Here is a 24,156-nt window from a genome sequence, read left to right as displayed (position 1 = left end):
AAGCACTGCACTCTCAGTATTCCCTCCTGGTTCTTAAACTGTACACCAAGCTTGTCCATCTTACTTCCTAAGGACCTCAAGTTTCCCATGATAATTGCTGGGACAGAAGGTCCATATTTCCTCCTCTTGGCCTTAACCTTCACTCTGGTTCTGTAGCATCAGTGACCCAACCCAAGCGCCTGTGGGATCTCGGGCCACACTCCAGTTTGCATAGCTCAATCAGGAAGCAGGGAGTGAGAGGAAAGATAAACAAAGGACAAGGGAAATAAGAGTAAGAATTATCATCTGGCAAAAGGCTGTAAGGTAGGGTAATGCACTTCACACATCAACCAGAAAATGACCGGGACTGAGTTGATGATGACGAGGAACAGAGAGACATCTGGGACAGATGGCACTCTCACTCTCTTTACAAGCTGTATAAGAGCAGAATTGGGCCATTCTGCCCATTGAGTCTCCACTATTTCATCATGGCTGATCCAATTTCCCTCTCGGCCCCAATCTCCTGCCTTCTCCCCATATCCAGTCATGCCCTGACTCATCAAGAATCTATCAACCTCTGCCTTAAATACACATAAAGACTTGGCTTCCACTGCTGCCCATGGCAAAGAATTTCACAGATTCACCACTCTCTGGCGAAAGAAATTCTCTCTGTTCTAAAAGAATACCCCTGTATTCTAAGACTGTGTCCTCTGGTCTTAGATTCTTCCACCCATAGGACATGCCCTCTCCACATTTACACTATCAAAGTCTTTCACCATTCGATAGGTTTTAATTGTCACCCCTCATTCTTCTGAATTCCAGCAAATACAGTCCCAGAGCCATCAAATGAGCTCTTCATATGATAAGCCATTCAATCCTGGAATCATTATCATTCGCTGATGACACTAAACCGAGTGGAAAAGCAAATTATACAGAGGAGGTGGACAGTCTGCAGAGGTGTATAAATAAGTTAAGTGATTGGGCCAAGGTCTGGCAGATGGAATACAATGTTGGTAAATGCGAGATCATCCACTTTGGAAGGAATAATAGAAGAGCAGATTATTATTTAAATGCTGAAAGATTGCAGCATGCTGTTTGCAGAGGGACTTGGGAGTGCTTGTTTATGAATCACAAAAAGTTGGCTTGCAGGTACAACAGGTTATTAAGAAGGCAAAGGGAATTTTGGCCTTCATTGCTGAAGGGATTGAATTCAAGAGCAGGGAGGTCATGCTGCAACTATTCAGGGTACTGGTGAGCCTGCACCTGGAGTACTGTGTGCAGTTCTGGTCTCCAACCTTGAGGAAGGATATACTTGGCTTTGGAGGGAGTGCAGAGGAGGTTCACCAGGTTGATTCCAGAGATGAAGGGGTTAACCTAGGAGGAGCGATTGAGTCACCTGAGACTATACTCTCTGGAATTCAGAAGAATGAGAGTGGATCTTATAGAAATATACAAGATTTTGAAAGGGATAGATAAGATATAAGTAGGAAAGTTGTTTCCATTGGTAGGTGAGACTAGAACTAGGGGACATTGCCTCAAGATTCAAGGGAAAAGATTTAGGACAGGGATGAGGAGAAACTGTTTTTCCCAGAGAATGGTGAATCTGTGGAATTCTCTGCCCAGGGGAGCAGTTGAGGCTTCTTCACTAAATATACTTAAGATGCAGTTCGCTAGATTTTTACATAGCAGGGGTATTAAGGGTTATGGGGAAAAGTCAGGTAGATGGAGCTGAGTTTATGGACAGATCAGCCATGATCTTATTGAAAGGTGGGGCAGCCTCGATGGGCCGGATAGCCTACTCTTGCTCCTATTTCTTATGTTCTTATGAATCTCCTTTGAACCCTCTCCAGTTTCAGCACATCCTAAGATAAGGGGCCCAAACTGCTCACAATACTCCAACTGAGGCCTCACCAGCACTTTATAAAGTCTCTGCATTACATCTTTGCTTTTATTTTCTACTCCTCTTGAAATGAATGCTAACATGGCATTTGACTTCCTCACCACAGACTCAACCTGCAAATTAACCTTTAGGACTCCCAAGTCTCTTGTGCCTCAGTTTTCGTATTTTCTCTCTATTTAGAAAATAGTCAACCCTTTCATTTCTACCAAAGTGCATGACCATACATTTTATGACATTGGGCAAAAAAAAAGGCAGATGGAATACATTCTCCTAATCTAAATCCTTCTGTCGCCTCCCTGCTTCCTCAGGACACCTGGCCCTCCATCTATCATCATATTGTCTGCAAACGTTACAAAAAAAGCCATAAATTCCATCATCCAAATCATTGACATATAACATACAAAGAATCAGTCTAACACAGACCCTGTGGAACACCACTGGTCACTGGCAACCAGTCAGAAAAGGTTCCCTTTATTCCCACTCTTTGCCTCCTGCCAATCAGCTACTGCTTTATCCATGCCAGAATCTTTCCTGTAATACCATGGGCTTGTAGCTAGTTAAGCAGCCTCGTGTGGCACCTTGCCAAAGGCCTTCCAAAAATCCAAGAACACAACATCAAACTATTCTCCTTTGTCTATCCTGCTTGTTATTTCTTTAAAGAATTCTAATAGACTTGTCAGGCAAAATTTTTCCCTTCAGGAAACCATGCTGACTATTTTATCAAGCGGCTCCAAGTACCCTGAGACCTCCTCAATAATTAACTCCAAGATCATCCCAACCACTGAAGTCATACCAAATGAGCCGTAGTTTCCTTTCTTCTGCTTCTCTCCCTCCTTGAAGAGTGGAGTGACATTTGCCATTTTCCAGTCTTCCGGAACCATTCCAGAATCTAATGATTCTTGAAAGATCATTACTAATGCCTCCATGTTCTCTTAAGATCATAAGACATAAGAGCAGAATTAAGGCCATTCCCTTCATGGCTGATCTCAGATCCCACTCAAGCTCACACACCTGCCTTCTCGCCGTATCCTTTGATGTTCTGTCCAATCAGAGAACTATCAACTTACACCTTAAATATGCCCATGGACTTGGCCTCCACCCCAGTCTGTGGCAGAGTATTCAGCAGACCTGCTACTCCTTGGCTAAAAAAAAAATTCCTCCTTACCTTTGTTCTAAAAGGTCACTCCTCAATTTTGAGGCTGTGCTCTCTAGTTCTGGATACCCCCACCATAGGAAACGTCCTCTCCACATCCACCCTATCTAGTCCTTTCAATATTCAGTAGGTTTCCATGAGATCCGCCCACATTCTTCTAAATTCCAGTGAGTACAGACCCCAAGCTGCCAAACACTCCTTGTATGTTAACCCCTTCGTTCCGGAATCATTCTTGTGAACCTCCTCTGAACTCTCGCCAATGACCGCACATCCTTTCTGAGATGTGGGGCCCAAAACCATTGACAATCTATTCAGCCACCTCTTTCAGAACCCCGGGGTGTACACCATCAGGTCCAGATGACTTGTCTACCTTCAGGACCTTTCAGTTTCTCAAGAACATTCTTTCTAGTTATGGCAACTTTACACACTTCATGACCCCTGACACCTGGAACTTCCACCAAACTGCTTGTCTTCCACAATAAAGAGTAGCAAAAAATACTTACTAAGTTCATCTGCCATAGTCTCTCTTTTACACTTTATATATCTGAAGGAACCTTTGGTATCCTCTTTAATATTATTGGCTAGCATACTTTCATATTCCATCTTTACCTTAATGACTTTTTTTAGTTGCCTTCTATTGGCTTTAAAAGCTTCCCAATTCTCTAATTTCCCACTAACCTTTGCTCTACATGCCTTCTCTTTGGCTTTTCTATTAGATTTGACTTGTTAGCCTCCGTTGTGTCACCTTGCTTTTAGAATACTACTTCCTCTTTGGGATGTTTTGTATCTATCCAGTGCCTTCTGAATTACTTCCAGAAATTCCAGCCATTGCTGCCATCATCCCTGCCAGTGTTCTTTTCCAAACAATTCTGGCCAACTCCCCTCTCATGCCTGTTTAATTTTCTTTACTCCACTGTAACTCTGATGCATCTGACTTTAGCTTCTCCTTCTCAAATTTCAGGGTGAATTCCATCATATTATGATCACTTGTCCCTAAGTGTTCTTTTACCTTAAGCTCTCCAATCAATTCTGCTTCATTGCACAACATCCAATCCATAATAGCTGATCCCCTAGTGGGCTCAACCATGAGCTGCTCTTAAAAAAGCCAGGTCATAGGCATCCTAGAAATTCTCCATCCTGGAGTCCAGCACCAATCTGATTTTCCCAATCTATCTGCAAATTGAAGTCTCCCCCCACCCGACTATTGCAACATTGCCATTTGGCATGCATTTTCTATCTCCCTTTGTAATTTGTTGACAACATCCTTGCTACTCTTTGGGGCTCTATATACAACTCCCACCAAGATTTTTTATCCTTGCAATTCCTTAGCTCTATGCACAAAGATTCAACACCTCCTGACCCTATGTCACCTCTAATGATTTGACCATCTCTGTTCAGAAGAAAAGTTTTCCATTGAAGTGTGTTTTTCTTTATTAGAGTCTCTGCGCATGAATCAATGGTAGGAGCAACTGAGTAACTCAAGGTAGCTGGTTTCTGTCAAAGCTCGTTTCATCATTCTGGGATATTTTAAGGTCAATTTATAATCACAGATATTGAACACAGCAAAGAAAACTACTAACTATTCTATTGCTTGTACTTCTACTAGACTAAGATCACTGCATGCCGCACTCTGTAATTTTCCTGTTGGGGGTTTTGCTTTTTGAACCATCTGTATGAACTGGTGTTTTTTCAGTATTCTGAAGAATTTGGCAAATTTGACTCTGGAGAATGTAGGTGGCTATTGCGGAGCAGGTTTGGGGCCCGATTGAAACATCGGACCAGACGGGCTCCGACCCAAGACTGGAAAATGAACCAATGTTTTGCTGATTAAATTAAAAAGGTAAAGGCATCAGGGCCAATGGCAGTGGATAAACCAGTGTTCAGTTTACTAAGGCTTTACCTGCCGCAGCAGTGAACTAACTCCACAGCCTCATCCTGCAGCCATTGGCACTCGGCTCAGTGCTGAACATTGCTCAGTGACTGTGGCCTGCAGCCATCGGGCTCCTGGACTGGCTCCAGGACTCTGCAGTTCATGTTCTGTGTTATTTGTTTTTTTTTATTGTTTGTACGATTTGTTTTTGTGTGTGTTTCTTTGTTTTGTGGCTGTCTGCAAGAAGATGCATCTCCAAGTTGTATATAGTATACATACTTGGATAATAAATGTACTTTGAATTTTGAATTGGTAATATCCCTGAGGAAAAACTGATCTCTGTTGGTAAGGGCCTCTCCCACCCGTCACTGTGAACTCTAGAAAGGCCAGCAAAAGCAATTGCTAATGTAATGGTACTGACAAATGTACATTAATAAAAAATGCATTGTCATTCAAGAGAAAATAAACAGTAACAATATAACATTGGTTGAATACAGTATGTGTGAATGTGCATGTATCATTAAAATGGAGCGTCTTCCCACAGCCTTCTATCCAATCAAGTCTGAGGTAAAAATGTGACTTTAAGATTCTGTGTTAATAATACAAAGCCTGAACATCCTTCCTCCAGAGAAAGCCCAGCAAAAATGTGTACCTGTCCTTTCTGCCTGATGGGGCCATGCATTATTCATGGTTACACTCAGTCTCTTAATACAAAGATTCTCAAAATAATTTTTTTTTAAAAGCAGTATCTTACAACCACCTACGAGCCCTTCTGTTATTGCTTGAAATCTATTGAGTTCCTTGCACTTTACTCCCTCTGTGCCACAACATTTCAAATGTAACCAATCACATGACTATTATTGCACAAATTCAGCAGATGAGCAGCAGCCCACCCAACTTTCCTCCAACCTGACATCTTTGAATCTGTTACCTTTCCTGGTCTCCCTCCGGTGCTGCTCAAGCTTTTAATGCTAACATCATTTACAATAGTTAACTAAATTCTTTCCGAAGGGTCCTGGCCTGAAAATTCAACTATACTCTTTCCCATAGATGCTGCCTGGCCTGCTGTGTTCCTCCAGCATTTTGTGTGTGTTGCTTGGATTTCTGACATTTGCAGGTTTTCTCTTATTTTTCAATTCTCTCTGTTCTTTTCAATCCTTGGGCTGTCCTATACTCAGTCCCTGTATTGAAGCCCATCTAATTCAACTGTTCAACGGAGGAAAAAACACAGGAACAATGCTTTTTTTTTTAGTAGCTCAGCAATTATAAAATGGTGAACTTGCCACAATACCAATCTATTCGTTTATTGAGATACAGTTCGAACAGGCCCTTCTGGCCCATCGAGCTGCTCGACCCAGCACCTACATAATACAGGATAATTTATAATGATTAATTAACCTACTAATAGGTTTGTTTTTGGACAGTGGGATGGAACTGGAGCACCTGGAGGAAACCCACACATTCACAGGGAGAACGTACAGATTCCTTAGACAGTGCTGGAATTGCATGCCGAAAGCCCCCAGGATCACACTGTAGCGTCTAATGCGATGCTCTTTGGGATAAGAGAACCATGTCAAAGAAAGGCACAACTGTTCAACCGCTTTGAAGATATTTCATGCTTCAAAATAACACAAGAAAGCAAGAGCATTCTAAACTTCAGAGGCAATTTTAAATAACAATAGGAAATACCGAAGAGACAAATGCTAGATTACTTCTAAGAAACAATTTTAAACTAAACTATAAATTCAGTGACTTGTTAAATTTGGAATTGCATTTACTTTAATATTAAAGTGACCCTTGAAAGTTCAGATTTGACATCGGTGAGCTGTATAATTTCATATCTCACCTTGCCAAATGTATGGCAAGGAAGGAACTGAGGTAGAGGTTCTATTTTAACCGTAAACAGGAAGTTGACTCCAGAATATCTTGAAGGGCCATCAGGTTATGGTTCAAGTTTCCTTTAAAATTCAGTTGCTCAATGACAGATATCAAATCTTCCAGGAATGAGGAAAAATTGGGGAATATAATAGAAAAGTGGCATCTTCAAATCCTTACACGTAGAAATATTCGACTTATTGCTGAAGGATACCCAGGCAGCTGAAAATGGATTGGTCACAAAACGTTAGCATTTTAAACTTATTTTGCTTTGGTGAAACCCACTTCGAAATCAATGTAAGTAACAAAACAATACTAAACAATATAATAGTTTCATCGACCTATTTTAGGCTTTTCCTTAATTGGTTGGTTAATTAATTTCCACTCTAGGAAATATTAAACATTAGCTGTTCTTTCCTGCTCATCAAAGAAAATGAGCAAGTCATGAAGAGATATCTTGTAACAGCACAGATAGGGGAATTTCATCAATTCACTCTATGGGTGTGGATAGGTTTACGGATGTTTATCACATAACAATACTGTCCTCCGAATTCTTATTAAAAATGGTGACATTTTAAATAGAAAAATTTGCTTTGCTTCCAGGAACCAAAATAGGTCCTCAGTACTTTTAGTCATAAGCCTCAGGAAGAACTCTTTCTGTAGAAAGATAGTGATGCTAGTTCATTCTCAGTTGGCAGTGTTAAATACATTATAGAGCCTGTTAGAGAATCATACTCTGCTTCTGAATTTCAATCTATTGAAGGCAATGGAAAGAATTTCTAAAGCAAAGCACACAAAACCATGACTAATGACGTAGGATGAATTTCTAGGCAATTTCCATTTCTCATCTTTGTGGGTGCCCGGATTTGGATTAATGAATGCAGCATCCCTAAACTTTTTTGTTGTGATTGTGACATTTTCTGATATCCTGAGAGCTTTTCTTATGGCCTTTCCCAAGGAAATTTTAAATCCCATTTAATTAAAGACATCATCTTCTATTACTGTACCATCCTCAATCACTAATTTAAAACCATAATTGAGCTTTTGAGCACTCACTTTACACTATTAGCTCGAACAGGGATTTCTGCTCATTTATCACAACAAATTTGAAAAGTGTTAAGGATTTATCCAATCAACACTGTTGCATTACAAGGACACTAAAGAGATATTACAGTGCTGTCAAGTTACAACTCTACACACAAAATTTGGCTAAGTCCAACAGGATGCTAGAACAAGACCCAGGTCTCATTCAGAATTGTTCAGACTATAAATGGTACCGGAGGATTGGAGAGAGGCGAATGTTGTCCCCTTGTTCAAAAAAATTAGTAGGGATAGTCTGGGTAATTATAGACCAGTGAGCCTTGCATCTGTGGTGGGAAAGCTGTTGGAAAAGGTTCTTAAAGATAGAATCTATGGGCATTTAGAGAATCATGGTCTGATCAGGGACAGTCAGCATGGCTTTATGAAGGGCAGATTGTGCCTAACAAGCCTGATAGAGTTCTTTGAGGAGGTGACCAGGCATATAGATGAGGGTAGTGCAGTGGATGTGATCTACATGGATTTTAGTAAGGCATTTGACAAGGTTCCACACGGTAGGCTTATTCAGAAAGTCAGAAGGCATGGGATCCAGGGAAGTTTGGACAGGTGGATTCAGAATTGGTTTGCTTGTAGAAGGCAGAGGGTCGTGGTGGAGGGAGTACATTCAGATTGGAGGGTTGTGACTAGTGGTGTCCCACAAGGATCTGTTCTGGGACCTCTACTTTTCGTGATTTTTATTAACAACCTGGATGTGGGGGTAGAAGGGTGGATTGGTAAGTTTGCAGATGACACAAAGGTTGGTGGTGTTGTGGATAGTGTAGAGGATTGTCAAAGATTGCAGAGAGACATTGATAGGATTCAGAAGTGAGCTGAGAAGTGGCAGATGGAGTTCAACCCAGAGAAGTGTGAGGCGGTACACTTTGGAAAGGCAAACTCCAAGGTAGAGTACAAAGTAAATGGCAGGATACTTGGGAGTGTGGAGGAGCAGAGGGATCTGGGGGTACATGTCCACAGATCCCTGAAAGTTGCCTCACAGGTAGATAGGGTAGTTAAAGCTTATGGGGTGTTAGCTTTCATAAGTCAGGATTGAGTTTAAGAGTTGCGATATAATGATGCAGCTCTATAAAACTCTGGTTAGGCCACACTTGGAGTACTGTGTCCAGTTCTGGTTGCCTCAGTATAGGAAGGATGTGGAAGCATTGGAAAGGGTACAGAAGAGATTTACCAGGATGCTGCCTGGTTTAGAGAGTATGCATTATGATCAGAGATTAAGGGAGTTAGGGCTTTACTCTTTGGAGAGAAGGAGGATGATAGGAGACATGATAGAGGTATAAAAGATATTAAGAGGAACAGATAAGAGTGGACAGCCAGCGCCTCTTCCCCAGGGCACCAATGCTCAATACAAGAGGACATGGCTTTAAGGTAAGGGGTGGAAAGTTCAAGGGGGATATTAGAGGAAGGTTTTTTTTACTCAGAGTGGTTGGTGCTTGAAATGCACTCCTTGAGTCAGTGGTGGAGGCAGATACACAAGTGAAATTTAAGAGACTATTAGACAGGGTATATGGAGGAAACTAAGGTGGGGGGGGGGGGTTATGTGGGAGGCAGGGTTTAAGGATCGGCACAACATTGTGGGCCAAAAGGGCCTGTACTGTGCTGTACTATTCTATGTTCTATAAACTTTTTAGAATATGCAGAAACATACAAAAAGTTTAAAAAGCATAAAAAACTAAAATTTTAAGAACTGAATGACAAACACTTTTTAACACTCTTTAAAATATCTAAAATATTATGCCATTACAGAGATCCTTACAGTCCTGAAAAATCTTTTGAAAAAATGTTTTTAAGTTGTAATCTACTGCATTGGTCAGTCCCTCTGTTTAAAATTTTTAGGTAAACTTACGTGCATCTCCTCTTAGCTTTTGAATTGTGGTGAGTAAGTGTTGAAGCCTATTGATCACCAGTCCCATTTTGAGCTCAAAGGGTCCTAGTTTTCAAATTCCCCTCATGGAGACTCAGAATTAGAAATGCTTTCTTCTGTCAATCAATGGCCATGCCTCATTGCTAATTGAAAGTTCTTTCTGGCAAGGCCACTGTATCCCAGATTTGACATTTAAAGGAAGCTCATAGATGGGAAACATTGAGTAAACTGTGTCAACAGCAAGGGTAAATACAAAAGATAAATCTGTATAAACAAGTTGATGAGTTGAGTCATGGGGAAAATATTACACTTCTAAATTTGAAAATGAAAGAACCCTCCCAATTTCCAAATTAAAATCCTTCACATTTATTTGCCCATATTGGAAGTCTGAAAAGCAATAATGAGAAAATAGATTCACCAATTAATGGTTGGAATTCAATTACCTCTTTAAAATACGTAGCTATTCTACTTTTTAAAAAAAACTTGGTACCTTTGCATGCTTTTCTGCTTGTTGCTCAGTTGTCTTGTTCCATTTTGTCTCTCTATAATTGTCATTTTCTATAATATTAGCCTTAGAATCACATGGCGTGACCTTGTGATCTTAGATCTATTTCTAAAGCAGTTCTCAGCTTGCTGCACAGACTGCAGCGTGAAGACCTCCTCCACAACACTCAAGAATAGGAAAAGGCAACAATACTAAAATCAATGTGAGATTCTTTTATCATATAGCTTACAATGATCATACATTTTCAGATAAAAGGGGGCTTCAGGGACAATATCAGTAAGAATGACTGGACTATTATGACACAATATGATTGTCAGAGACCAGAACAATGCACACTACTAAATGGAACTCCTTGCAATCACACAGAACTCAGTCATGAAGGTTTCCATACTTGCAAGAAGTTGGTTTCTAAAACGAAGAAATCAGCAAAAAACATGGGTGATTTTGTAAACTTTATTCACTTGCCAAATACCATGAGAGACCTGGCAACAGACTTTAGTTGCATCTTGCCCTGATACGTTGAACTGTGTGATGGGAATTCTCTGATGTCCCCATTTCAGGATAATTTTATGTACCGGGCCATTGATTTTCAATCCAAGTGATATCCTAAGGTACCATAACATTAGAAAAGAGGTATTAGGTGAAATATTGTTTATAAAACTATTTAGTGGCCCAGAAAGCACAAACCCTTATAAAGTAGTGTTCAGCAAAATGTGCTTGGGAACCTCTTCAAAGGAGACAAAACAGAAATTCTAGAAAGTTGAGCAGGACTAAGTAGTCCATGGTTTATTTGACATTCATTTCTCAATCTAAACTGTAAAAATATGATTCTGATGTGTCCTCAGCACCTTGTGTACAATCACTAGCTTACAGTAGAATGAATCATCACAATGAATTTATAATATCCTTTCATAACAGCTCCAGGGACCCAGGTTTGACCCAGTTCCCTGGTGGTGTCTGTTTGGAGTTCCCATGTTCATGCACATCTCTTGGGGGGGGGGGGGGGGCTTCCATTTCCTAATCCATATCTAAAGATGTACTAGTTGGTAAGTTAATTTCCAAATTTCAAATTACCCCCAGTGCATGTGGAAGGTGGAAGAACTGCATTAGAGATTTTGGGCATCTGGAATGAGAATAGGTTACAAAGACTAAACCATCTGAGAGCCAGTATGGCCACGATGGGTTGATGGGCCTCTTACTATCTTGTAAGAAATTCATAATAAGAGAAAACCAAAGAGACTTTAAAACAGATTTGTCTGTTAGGAAGATTGCAATGTAATTAGATGTATCTTTAAACAGAAACGTAGTTTTCAAAGTCTATGTTCAAGGCCATTTATGATCACGATAAATGCAGAAGGTACATTGTTTAAAAATACGCTTAATTTTGTACGGCTGAGTTTTCTCCAATAGAATTAGAGCAATCTTACACCCGAGACTTTTAAGTTAATTTTTACACTAATACTTAATTAAGGAACAAAGTTTTTTAAAAAAGTACTATTAATCTTAAAAACATTTAATGCTGGAAACACTCAGTATGTCAGAAGAAAGAGTGAATGCTTCAGGTTATAGACCCCTTTACCAAAACTATGAAAAGAAGAAAACAAATTGCAGAGAGGAATGGGGAGGGGTAGATCGATCAAAGGTAACATGTCTCTGAGGTCAGAATTGACAATGTGGTCACAGTATTTACAGAGCTACAGTATCGGATTGTTAATTTAATAAAGGAAGATGGAGTGGGAGAAAGAAGCAAAGGTACATGTTAGAATTGTGAATTACTGTTCAGACCTATTGTGGACACCTGAAATCAAAAGGAGAATGTTGGAAAATGCTCCCTGATGTGTGTTGTGTCCTTCCAGCATTTTCTATTTTTCTTTTCCAAACTGATTTTGTGTGTTGGTGCAAAATTGATACACATTTCTATTTTCACCTCTAATATGTAAAGCTTTATTTGTGACAGTAACATCACAATGTACTGAATATTCAGGTTATCTCAGGCAATCATTAAGGGACTAAACAGCTTATCCTTAAATTAAGAAATTGGATTGTTTTGCTTGAATGCACCATATCTATTATTTCCAGTGGATGAAGCAAACTAATTTTGTGCTTCTTGACCTCACAAGAGGCTTTTTAAAAAAAACTGAGATTTATATAGAATCCTGCTCAGATTTAGTTGTACTCAAAACTTTGTTACCCTTGTGTACGTCCACTCTAAACCACATTACCCCAAACTCATTCTCGACTCTCAGTACCTAGATGACACAAATTTGTACCTAGAATGTGCTATTGAAGAAAGGCTGTTCAAGCTAAGCTGGTGCCTCTTGGAGTAAAGGAGGAGGAGAGGGTATTTGGTTGAAAGCTAGAAGACCATAAGGGATCTTGAGATTTGGAGATATTTCATCTTGCAGGTGCATCTCGAACTAGGGAATCATTGTTTTGAAATTAACGTAACCCATTTTAGAGAAATAACTTGGAAATTTTCCCCCAGAGTCTTTGAAACTCTGCTCATTTCAGACAGTGGAAGCAGAAACTTTGAATATTCTTAAAACAAGTAGAAAACTTATTGATTTAGCAAGGGGTTAAAATTTGCCAAAGGAATTGAAAATGCAGAATTGAGGTTCCAATCCAATTGACTGCGACCTCAAGGGACCAAGTGGTCTTCATAATTTCTATGTGCCTTTCTGCCATTCTGAGGTGGTGCTAGAAGTAATCAAGTACACCTTCGCTAAAGCAGATGAGAGGATTGGCTTTGTATTGAATTTTCTGAACGCAAAAATCCTTTACCAGTCTGTCCAGCTGCACATCACTGATCGAGGCCCCTAAAACAAAGGCCAGTGATAAAACCGAGGTAAGTATGAGTCACTTTGTATATCTCTGGGATCCTCGAAGGACTTGGCAAAAAAAGCAGAATTTGTCATTCCTGAAGCCACTGCAGACCTTTGTAAGATTGCCATTTGCTTATCTGGTAAATGCAAAACAAGGCTCTGGCCTCAAAACTACAGTAGCCAGGTTGCTGTCAACTGGTGTACTCCACAACCAATGGCAAATGACAAAACCAGTGTACATTTGAGGCATTTCTTCCACTGCTAACAAGGGTGCAAAGGTTATCAATTATAGAGTTACCAATGGTGTTCTCAACACTGAACAAGCATTTAGGACAACATTCAGTCAAATAAAATTATGTAAACATTTTCAAGAATGTTATCATTATTAAATTTATTAGAATAAAGTTAAAATATTTGGTCAAATTTCACAAGCTCCTGTTCAACGATTTTGTGTTTCTGTGCTGTGCAGCCGTGCTGGTGATCAAGAACAAGATAACAAAATTTATTCTGAAAATGTGTCATTCTCATTCAAGCTGCATGACCTTGATTAAATGAGACTGTATCTCATCTGAGCTAGGAATGTAAAACACCCACAGTTGGATTGTGATTTGTCCCTTTTGTTTGAAGGACAGGGTTAACATTCTTCAAACTTCAAGGTGATTATGTTTTCACAGTTGTCAGAACTGTGCAGATACCAGACTGAAGGTTGAAGTCATAAATTGGAAATGTGAAGCTTCTCTGCAAATTTGTTTTATGTCCTGGGATAGCTGGATACAGGCATCTTTTGGAATGACAACTTTAAGAATGTCCCAAAGATTAGGTTGGCAGCAAATAATCTCATGCAAGGTATTTCTGTAGTAAAAATGTTCACTGTGCCTGTTAGGAGCCTACAATGATTGGCAATGCTATCATAGCAGAAAGGAAAGCTGAAGAAAGCTTCATGTCGGTAACAAAACTACACAGCAGTGAGCAAGTTACATGTATCAATTAGAGATAACGCTGCACAAAACGGTTTGTTATCTGCAAGTTGACGTGAAACTGTCCAAGGCCCAATGTTCAAAGCACTCGTGCACTTTAATGGCACTCACATGGTACAATGACATTTGTTACTCCTGCGTCCAGTACTGCTTTTGTTTTTGCTTCATGGCACCTTTTAATGAAGGATTGGATTGATTTGAGAGGTACTGACAGTACAACTCAACCCATCTGGGGAGTTTAAGTGTCTGTGCACAAAATATTTTAGTGATCAAGCACTGCATAAATTTCAATCATTTAAGCATTGTCAGTGCAAAAAGCTATTTAAAATCATCTTTGGAGCAGTATTTTTCATATTTAATTGCTGATTTTTAAATTTTTGTTGTAAGATTTTCATCATAAAGATGTCACTTTGTACTTGGGAATAATACATAATAATTCACATTCCAATAACTCATTATAGAAAACTTGGAATAATTGCATTTTATCCTAATTATTACTTTTGACAATACTTCTAACAGATTTGTAATCATATTTATGATTTTATTTGAGGTGGAACATTCGGGCTCTCATGACCAGACTATGTAACAGTTTCTTCCCCCAAGCTATCAGACTCCTCAATACCCGAAGCCTGGACTGCCACCTTGCCCTACTGTCCTGTTTATTATTTATTGTAATGCCTGCACTGTTTTTGTGCACTTTATGCATTCCAGTGTAGGGCTGTAGTCTAGTGCAGCTTTCTCTGTGTTGTTTTTTTTGTGTAGTTCAGTCTAGTTTTTGTACTGTGTCATGTGACACCATGGTCCTGAAAAACGTTGTCTCATTTTTACTATGCACTGTACCAGCAGTTATGTTCGAGATGACAATAAAAGTTGACTCGATGTCAATGATTTGTCTGACGGAATGATGCCTTTGTGGACAATACAAAGATAGGTGGAAGAGCAGGTTGTTTTGAGGATGCAAAGAGGCTACAGGACTTAGCCAAATTAGGAAGATGGGCAAAGAAGTGGTTGATGCAATACAGTATTGGGAAGTGCGTGGTCATGCACTTTGGTAGACGAAATAAAAATGTAGACTATTTTCTAAACGGATTAAATTTATATGTTTTATGTTTTCTTGTCATGGGATGGCTGTGTAAATATGCTGTACTGTATCTGCTCTATGATATGCTGTGCTGCTTCGTAAAATAAGAATAAATAATAAAAATTTGAATTACAAAAAAAACCAAGGTGCAAAGGCACTTGGGAGTCTTCGTGCAGGATTCCCTAAAGGCTAACTTGCAGGTTGAATCAGTGGTGAGGAAGACACTGTTAGCACTCATTAAAACAGGACTAGAATACAAAAACAAGGATGTAATGCTGAGGCTTTATAAGGTACTAGTGACGCCTCACTTGGGTACTGTGAGAGTTTTGGGCCCCTTATATAAGAAAGAATGTGCTGATGTTGGAGAGGGTTCAGAGGAGGTTCACAAATGATTACGGGATTTAAAGGCTTATCATGTGCAGAGAGTTTGATGGCTTGGGGCTTGTACTCAAGTCAAGTCAAGTCACTTTTATTGTCATTTCGACCATAACTGCTGGTACAGTACATAGTAAAAATGAGACAACGTTTTTCAGGACCATGGTGTTACATGACACAGTACAAAAAAACTAGACTGAACTACGTAAAAAAAAAAAAACACAACACAGAGAAAGCTCACTGGAATTTAGAAGAATGGTGGGGGGGGGGGGCATCTCATTGAAACCTATTGAATTTTGATAGCGTGGATGTGTTAGAGGATGGTTCCTATAGTGGGGAAGTTCTGGACAAGAGGGCACAACATCAGAATAGAGGGGTGTCCATTTAGATGGAGATAATAAGAAATTTCTTTAGCCGGAGGGCAGTGAATCCTGAAATAGCTGAAATTTGTTGACACAGGCAGTTGTGAAGGCCAAGCCACTGGGTGTATTTAAGGTGAAGGTTGATAGATTTTTGATAAATCAGGGCATGAAAGAATATGGGGCAAAGGCAGGAGAATGGGGTTGAGTGGGAAATGAATCTGCTATGATGAAATGGTGGAGTAGACTGGCCCAATTCGGCTCCTTTTTCTTATGGTCTAAATTCCTACTGGACATGATACCCCAGTGCCACGGAGACCACAATATCCGCCTGGATTCTTCTTCAGGTACTGCTGATGGTATTCTTCGGCAAAGTAGAAAGTCTGACCTTCCCGGATCTCAGTTGTGATTTTGCCGTATCCTTTTTTATTTAACTCCTGCAATGACATGCGACAGTCAGGGCTTGTTAGATTCACGTAGAAATTCAGACATACGGTAAATACAGTAGACAGTGTCTGTAAAAAGTATTCACCCCCCCCCCCCCCCCCCGGCAGCAAGTTTTCATATTTTATTGTTTTACAACATTGAATCACAGTGGATTTAATTTGGCTTTTTTGGCATTAAACAACGGAAAAAGACTTTTTTGTGTCAAAGTGAAAACGGATCTCTACAAAGTGATCTAAATTAATTACAAATATAAAACACAAAATAATTGCAAGTATTTGCCCCCTTTAATATGGCACACCAAATCATCACTGGTGCAGCCAATAGCTTTTAGAAGTCATATAATATAATTAGTTAAATGGAGATCTGGTTTTGAAGACCTGTGTGCAGTCAAGGTGTTTTAATTGATTGTAGTAAAAATATACCTGTATCTGGAAGTTCCAACTGCTGGCACTATGAAGACAAAAAAATTCTCCAAGCAACTTGCAAAAAGGTTATTGAAAAGCACAAGTCTGGAGATGGATACAAGAAAATTTCCAAGTCACTGAATATCCCTTGGAGTACAAATAAGTAATCAAGAAATGGAAAGAATATGGCACAGCTGTAAATCTACCGAGAACAGGCCATCCTCAAAAACTGAGTGACCGTGAAAGAAGGGGACGAGTGAGGGAGGCCACCAAGAGACATATGACAACTCTGGAGGAGTTACAAGCTTCAGTGTCTGAGATGGGAGAGACTGCACATATAACAACTGTTGCCTGGTTGCTTCACCTGCTGCAGCTTTATGAGAGAGTGGCAAACAGAAAGCCACTGTTGGGGAAAAAGAACTCATGAAATCTTGACTAGAGTTTGCCAGAAGACATATAGGAGAGTCAGTTGGGAGAAGGTTCTATGAACTAATGAAACCAAAATTGAGCATTTTGACCACTGGATTGAAAGCTATGTTTGGTGTAAACCAAACACTGCACATCATCAAAAACACATCATCCCTATTGTGAAGCATGGTGGTGACTGCATCATGCTGTGGGGATGATTCTCTGCAGCAGGACCTGGAAGGCTTGTGAAGGTAGAAGGTAAAATGAACAGAGGAAAATACAGAAATCCTGGAGGAAAACCTGATGTAGTCTGCATGATAACTTGGGAGAAGATCTGTTTTCCAGCAGGACCTTGGTGATTGCAGGAATGACTTACAGTGGACTGAAAAGCTTCAGCATGTGGATATTAAGGAAGAGGATGTGCTGGGGCTTTTGGAAAGCATCAAGTTGGATAAGTCACCGGACAGGACGGGATGCACCCCAGGCTACTGTGGGAGGTGAGGAAAGAGATAGCTGAGCCTCTGGCGATGATCTTTGCATCATCAATGAGGACAGAAGAGGTTCCAAAGGATTGAAGAGTTGAGAATGTTGTTCCCTTAATTCAAGAAAGGGAGTAGAGATATCCCAGGAAATTATAGACCAGTGAGTCTTACTTCAGTGGTTGGTAAGTTGATGGAAAAGATCCTGAGAGGCAGGATTTATGAACATTTTGGAGAGGCATAATGTGTTTAGGAATAGTCACTATGGCTTGGTCAAAGGCAGGTTGTGCCAAACGAGACTGATTGAAGTTTTTTGAGGATGTGACTAAACATATTGATGAAGGTAGAGCAGTAGATGTAGTGTATCTGGATTTCAGCAAGGCATTTGATAAGGTACCCCATGCAAGGCTTATTGAGAAAGTAAGGAGGCATGGGATCCAGGGGCACATTGCTTTGTGGATCCAGAACTGGCTTGCCCACAGAAGGCAAAGAGTGGTTGTAGATGGGTCATATTCTTCATGGAGGTCAGTCACCAGTGGTGTGCCTCGGGGATCTGTTCTGGGACCCCCTACTCTTCGTGATTTATATAAATGACCTGGATGAGGAAGTGAAGGGACGGGTTAGTATATTTGCTGATGACACAAAGGTCGGGGGTGTTGTGGATAGTGTGGAGGGCTGACAGAGGTTACGGCGGGACATTGATAGGATGTAAAACTGGGCTGAGAAGTGACAGATGGAGTTCAACCCAGTTAAGTGTGAAGTGTTCGTTTTGGTAGGTCAAATAATATGGCAGAATATAGTATTAATGGTAAGACCGTTGGCAGTGTGGAGGATCAGAGGATCTTGGGTTCCAAGTCCATAGGACACTCAAAACTGCTACGCAGGTTGACTCTGTGGTTAAGAAGGCATATGGTGCATTGGCCTTCATCAACTGTGGAATTGAGTTTAAGAGCCGGGAGGTAATGTTACAGCTTTATAGGACCCTGGTCAGACCCCACTTGGAGTACTGTGGTCAGTTCTGGTCGCCTCACTACAGGAAGGATGTGGAAACCATAGAAAGGATGCAGAGGAGATTTACAAGGATGTTGTCTGGATTGGGGAGCAGGCCTTATGAGAAAGGGTTGAGTGAACTCAGCCTTTTCTCCTTGGAGCGATGGAGGATGAGAGGGTGACTTGATAGACATGTACAAGATGATGAGAGGCATTGATCGTGTGGATAGCCAGAGGCTTTTCCCAGGGCTGAAATGGCTAGCACAAGAGGGCACAGTTTTAAGGTGCTTGGAAGTAGGTACAGAGGAGACGTCAGAGGTAATTTTTTTTTTTACGCAGTGAATGGTGAGTGCGTGGAATGGGCTGCCTGAGACGGTGGTGGAGGCAGAAACAATAGGGTCTTTTAAGAGACTCCCGGATAGGTACACGGAGCTCAGAAAAATAGAGGGCTATAGGTAACCCTAGGTCGTTCTAAGGTAGGGACAGGTTCAGCACAGTTTTGTGGGCCAAAGGGTCTGTATTGTGCTGTAGGTTTTCTGTGTTTCTAAGACAATGACCCCAAGTATAAAGCCAAACCTACGCAGGAATGGCTTAAAAAAAACAGTTAATGTCCTGGAGTGGCCAAATCAGAGTCCAGACCTCAATCCAATTGAGAATTTGTGGCTGGACTTGAAAAGGTCTGTTTACTCACAATCCCCATGCAATCTGACAGAGTTTGAGCAGTATTGTAAAGAAGGATTGGAGAAAAATTACAGTATCCAGATTTGCAAAGCTGATCAAGATCTATCCACACAGACTCAAGGCTGTAATTGCTACCAAAGGTGTATCTACTAAATACTTAATTGAAGGGGGTGAATACTTATGCGATCAATTAATTTGTGTTTTTATACTTGTAATTAATTTCAATGACTTTCAGAGATCTAGTAGCACTTTGACATGAAAAGAGTCTTTTGCTAAGCGTCAATAAACCAAATTAAATCCACTGTGATTCAACATTGTAAAACAATAAAACTTGAAAACTTCCAAGGCAGGGAAATACTTTTTATGGGCACTGTAAATGCCATGGATATTATCACTATTCAATAAGTTTCAAGTTTTAATAGCCCATTAAGTATAATAGCCACATGTTGATGTAATTTAATAAATTGAGTTACTCAACAGGGAAAATATATAATTCTGGTCACCTCTTTATAGGAAGAACATACACTCAGTATGTTCTGCCATTGTAGCCCTTTCACTTCAAGTTTTGATGTATTGTGTGTTCAGAGATGCTCTTCTGTACCGTGTTCTAACCTGTGGTTATTTGAGTTGCTGTTGTCTTCCTATCAGCTTGAACTAGTCTGGTATTTTTCTAACCTTTCACATTTGCAAGGTGTTTTCACCCAGGAACTGATGCTCACTGTAAACTCGAGAGATGGTTGTCTGTGAAAATCCCAGGAGATCAGTAGTTTCTGAAATACTGAAACCACCCCACCAGGCACCAACAATCAGGCCATGGTCAAAGTCACTTGGTTCACATTTCATCCTCATTCTGACATTTAGTCTGAATAACAACTGAACCTCGTGGCATTATCTGCACGTTTGTATGCATCGAGAAGCTGCCACATGATTGGCTGATTAGATATTTGCATAGACAAGCAGGTGTACCTATTAAAGTGCAGAAGCTTTAGAGTAGGCAAAGGAGATTTACCGGGATGCTTAGAGAATATATTTTAAGAGGAGAGGTTGAGTGAGCGAGGGCTTTTTCCTTTACAGAGATTGAGATGAGAGGAGACTTGATGGAGGTGATCAAGACTAAAAGACGCATTAAAAGAATGAACAGCTAGTTCTATTTCCCAGGGCAGCAATTGCTAATAACAGAAGACATCAATTTATGAGGAGTGTTGTAATATTTAGAGGGGATGACAGGGGTAGGGATTTTTTTTTATATAGACAGTAGTGGGTGCCTGCAACGTACTGTGGGAATGGTGGTAGGGGCTGATACAACAGGGACTTTTAAAAGACTCAAGTAGTACATGGCTATAAACAAAAAAGTGAATGGTAATGGACTGTGTAGAAGCAATTTATATTTGTCTGCACAACATTGTGGGCCAAATGGCTTGCAGAGTGCTGTACAGTTCTATGTTCAATAATGTATAGGAATAGCAGTATACCATACAACCCTCAAACCATTCAGTAAGATAAAGCTGATCTAATCTTTCACCTCCATTTTCCTGCCCAGTCCCCATAATATTGTTCCATTGCAGACTAAAAACTTTACTCGGCATTAAACATATTTTTAAAATGCAGCATCCACATTCTCTTAGATGAAAAATGTCAGAGATTCACAAAGAAGACATTGTTTTTCATTTAAGTCTCAAGTGGTTGATACAGATAAATACGTGTTTGGGTAGGATGGATATTAAAGAATACAAAGGTACGAAGTACATTTATTATCAAATAACGTATACTATATACAACCTCGAGATTCGTCTTACAGGCAGTCACTAAACAAAGAAACCTAATAGAACTCACTTTTTTAAAAAGGACTGAACACCCAATGTGTAGGAAAAAAAACCATGCAAACAATAAAAATAAGCAAATAACATTCAGAACTAAAGCTCACAGAAGTGATTCCACAGCCACAAAGCCAGTTTAGTGCAGAGACGAGTAAACCTTGCAAAGGAGTGAGTTGAACACCAAGCTGTCCCACTTCTCTGATCTTGACACCCTGACCGTTCAATCTGGCGTGGTGTCTAATTCACCAAACCTTGGGTCGTTGCATGCTCTCAGACCCGGGCCCTGCTACTAAGGCCTGGGCTCCGCGCCTCAATTCGGCTGGTACCTGTACCAACCTTTCCAATCTGGCCCAGCACCTAAATCAGCCGAACAGTGAGTAGTTTCTCACTCTCGGGCCTGTTCCATGCCTCCTCAACTCTGCCTCACCTCGATTCTGCTGCTGTGAATCACCTCCAAGTCCGTTTCAGCAATGGCCAAACATGAGCCCATTTCCCGCTCTCAGGCCTGGGCCCAGCCGTCTTGATTCGGCCCATACACTCCACACTGCAAACATCCTGCACCTTCAGAGACTTCAGTTCTGCAAAAATCCCCGGTCATACAGGTGGTTCAAAAGCTCAACTTCGAAAGGGAAGTCACAGGCTATTGATTGCAGTGATTGTTTCTGAGAAAGAGTGATTAATAAAGTGTTGGATAGATTTGTTTGCCTCCAGCAAGTCATCGCTGGGCTACACCAGCACTCTCTTAAACCAGATGACAGAATATTAAATATGGTATGGGAAGTAGGATTAAATATTGAAAGAATCCAATACTGAAAGAACGGTAGAGTAGGTTTGATTGGTCTAAAAGATTATTTTGATCCTAGTTTTAGGTGTAGTTTGTTTGAAGTTAGGATAAGGTATGAGTAAGAAGTCACTGGTCACAGGAAAGAGAATTACAAGATTTTTGGATTGCAGGAAAGGATGACTTAGAAAACTATAAAGATACAGGTGCCCCCACTTTACGAATGTTTGCTTTACGCCACTTTGCTTTTACAAAAGACCTACATTAGTAACCTGTTTTCACATTACAAAGAGGATTTTCGCTTTTACAAACATTTTCCCCATGTAAATGAATGGTTCTTCGCTTTACACCATTTTGGCTTGAGGAAGGCTTCATAGGAACGCTCTAACTTTGTAAGGGGGGGGGAGGAGAAACACCTGTACTAACAGCATCAGAGTTAACTGGCAAGTAGCAAAATAAAAGAAAATGTTTGTCCTTTAAAGAATGAGACTGAATCAGAATCAGGTTTCTTATCATTGATGAATGTCGTGAAACTTGTGCCAGAAGTGCTACAAGGCCAAGAGGTGAGCCAAGAGTGACTGCGGCCACTGTAGGCCTGTTGTGGTAGTAGGCAAACTGCAGCACATCCAGGCTCCTGCTCAGACCAGAGTTAATTTTACCCATGACCAAACTCTTAAAGCAATTCATCACAGTTACTGTGAGTGCAACAGTCACTGAGGTAACTCACTCTCTTCTCCTTGGGCACTAGTATGATTGGTGTCCTGTTGAAGCAGTGAGGGACAGAAGAACAGCAGTGGACTACTTGAAGAAAGACCAATGTCAATAAATTTGAAGCCAAGCCCTCCTTAGGCACACTGTGACATTCTAACAATAGTATACTTGCATAAACACTCAGTGATCACTTTATTAGGTATACCTTTACACCCACTCATTAATACAAAATAACTAATCGGCCAATCATGTGGCTGCAACTCGCTGTATAAAAGCATGCAGACATGGTCAAGAGGTTCAGTTTTCAGGCCAAATGTCAGAATGGGGAAGAAACGTGAGTTAAGTGACTTTGACCATGGAATGATTGTTGGTGCCAGATGGGGTAGTTTGAGTGTCTCAGAAACTACGGATCTCTTGTGATTTTTCACTCACAGCAGTCTCTAGAGTTTACAGAGAATGGGGTAAAAAACAAAGATCCAGTGAGCGGCAGTTCTGTGGGCAAATATACATTGTTAATGAGAGATCAGAGGCAAGTGGCCAGAGTGGTTCATGCTGTCAGGAAGGTGACAGCAACTCATATAAACACACTTTACAAAGGGCTGTGCAGAGGAGTGTTTCAGAACGCACAACATGTCAAACCTCGAAGTGGATAACGTGCAGCAGCAGAAGACCATGAACATACGCTCAGTGGCCACTTTACTAAGTACAGAACTTAGTCTTATAGGTGCAGAACAGAACTTTCAACTTAAGTAAATACTCCTGGTGATATGAAACAAAACAATAGCCACAATTAGAGTAAAAAGAAAAAATTATATTTCAGGTCCAGGACCCTTTATCAAAACTGGGAAAGAGAGATCACAAAAGCTGTTTCTCTTTCCAAACATGCAGGTTGACTTGCTAGCTTTTGTAACATTTTCTGGTTTTAGTTCAGATTTCCAGCATCAGCAGCACTGTTGGTTTTCAGGCACATTTATAGTATGTTTCTGTTTCCTTCACTTTTCTGTTTGTTCCGGTGAACTTGCACTATTGATCTTGCATTTATACAAAATGGGTGACAATGGAACTGAAGATCCAATGGGATCTAAAATTTCATATCACCTTTTTGCATATCCTAACCAGACCACTTTCCTCGTGCTTGTCCTGAAGGCATATAGGATATAATCTCTTCTATTGACTTCAGACAGTTCCTTTTCAAATTAGTAACACACATCAAAGAGAAATAGTGCAAAACCTGGAAACTGAAAATATAAAAATAGAAAATGCTGGAAATACTCAAAATCTGTGGAGAGGACGTGTATGATTTCAGTCCCAGTTGCTCACAACATTAAACTTTATAAAGGCTACAGTTGATGTCTTATTTTGGACAGTCATCTCAGCTAGTGTCATTACAAAGCTTAGGTCAGTATGACATCTGTTATTACCAATAAAACACACAAAAGAAACTAAAGTTGGCACTTTCAAGTGTTCATTGTTCGTTACCAAGCCACTGTCTCAAAACACCGTAGAAGAGGCAAGCTAGAATTCGCACAGTGGAAACATTCCACTACATCAGAATTCCAAGACCTCGGTCACAGTTTACTATGCAG

General features: G+C 40.3%; 1 protein-coding gene across 4 annotated transcripts in view; it reads right to left on the bottom strand.

The window, feature by feature from the left end:
- Positions 1-15,174: 15,174 nt before the first annotated feature.
- Positions 15,175-24,156, bottom strand: part of msraa (methionine sulfoxide reductase Aa) — a 312,445-nt gene continuing 303,463 nt past the window's right edge. For all 4 annotated transcript variants that reach the window (XM_073057154.1, XM_073057155.1, XM_073057157.1 and 1 more), the window contains one exon: positions 15,175-16,289. In XM_073057154.1, coding sequence (XP_072913255.1) covers positions 16,131-16,289 — 159 coding nt within the window. In that variant the 3' untranslated portion in view covers positions 15,175-16,130. The remainder of the gene's footprint in view (positions 16,290-24,156) is intronic.

Source organism: Hemitrygon akajei, chromosome 9 (genome assembly GCF_048418815.1).
Source record: "Hemitrygon akajei chromosome 9, sHemAka1.3, whole genome shotgun sequence".
NCBI classification, from domain to species: Eukaryota; Metazoa; Chordata; class Chondrichthyes; order Myliobatiformes; family Dasyatidae; genus Hemitrygon; species Hemitrygon akajei.
This window is presented reverse-complemented; position numbering and strand designations above follow the sequence as displayed.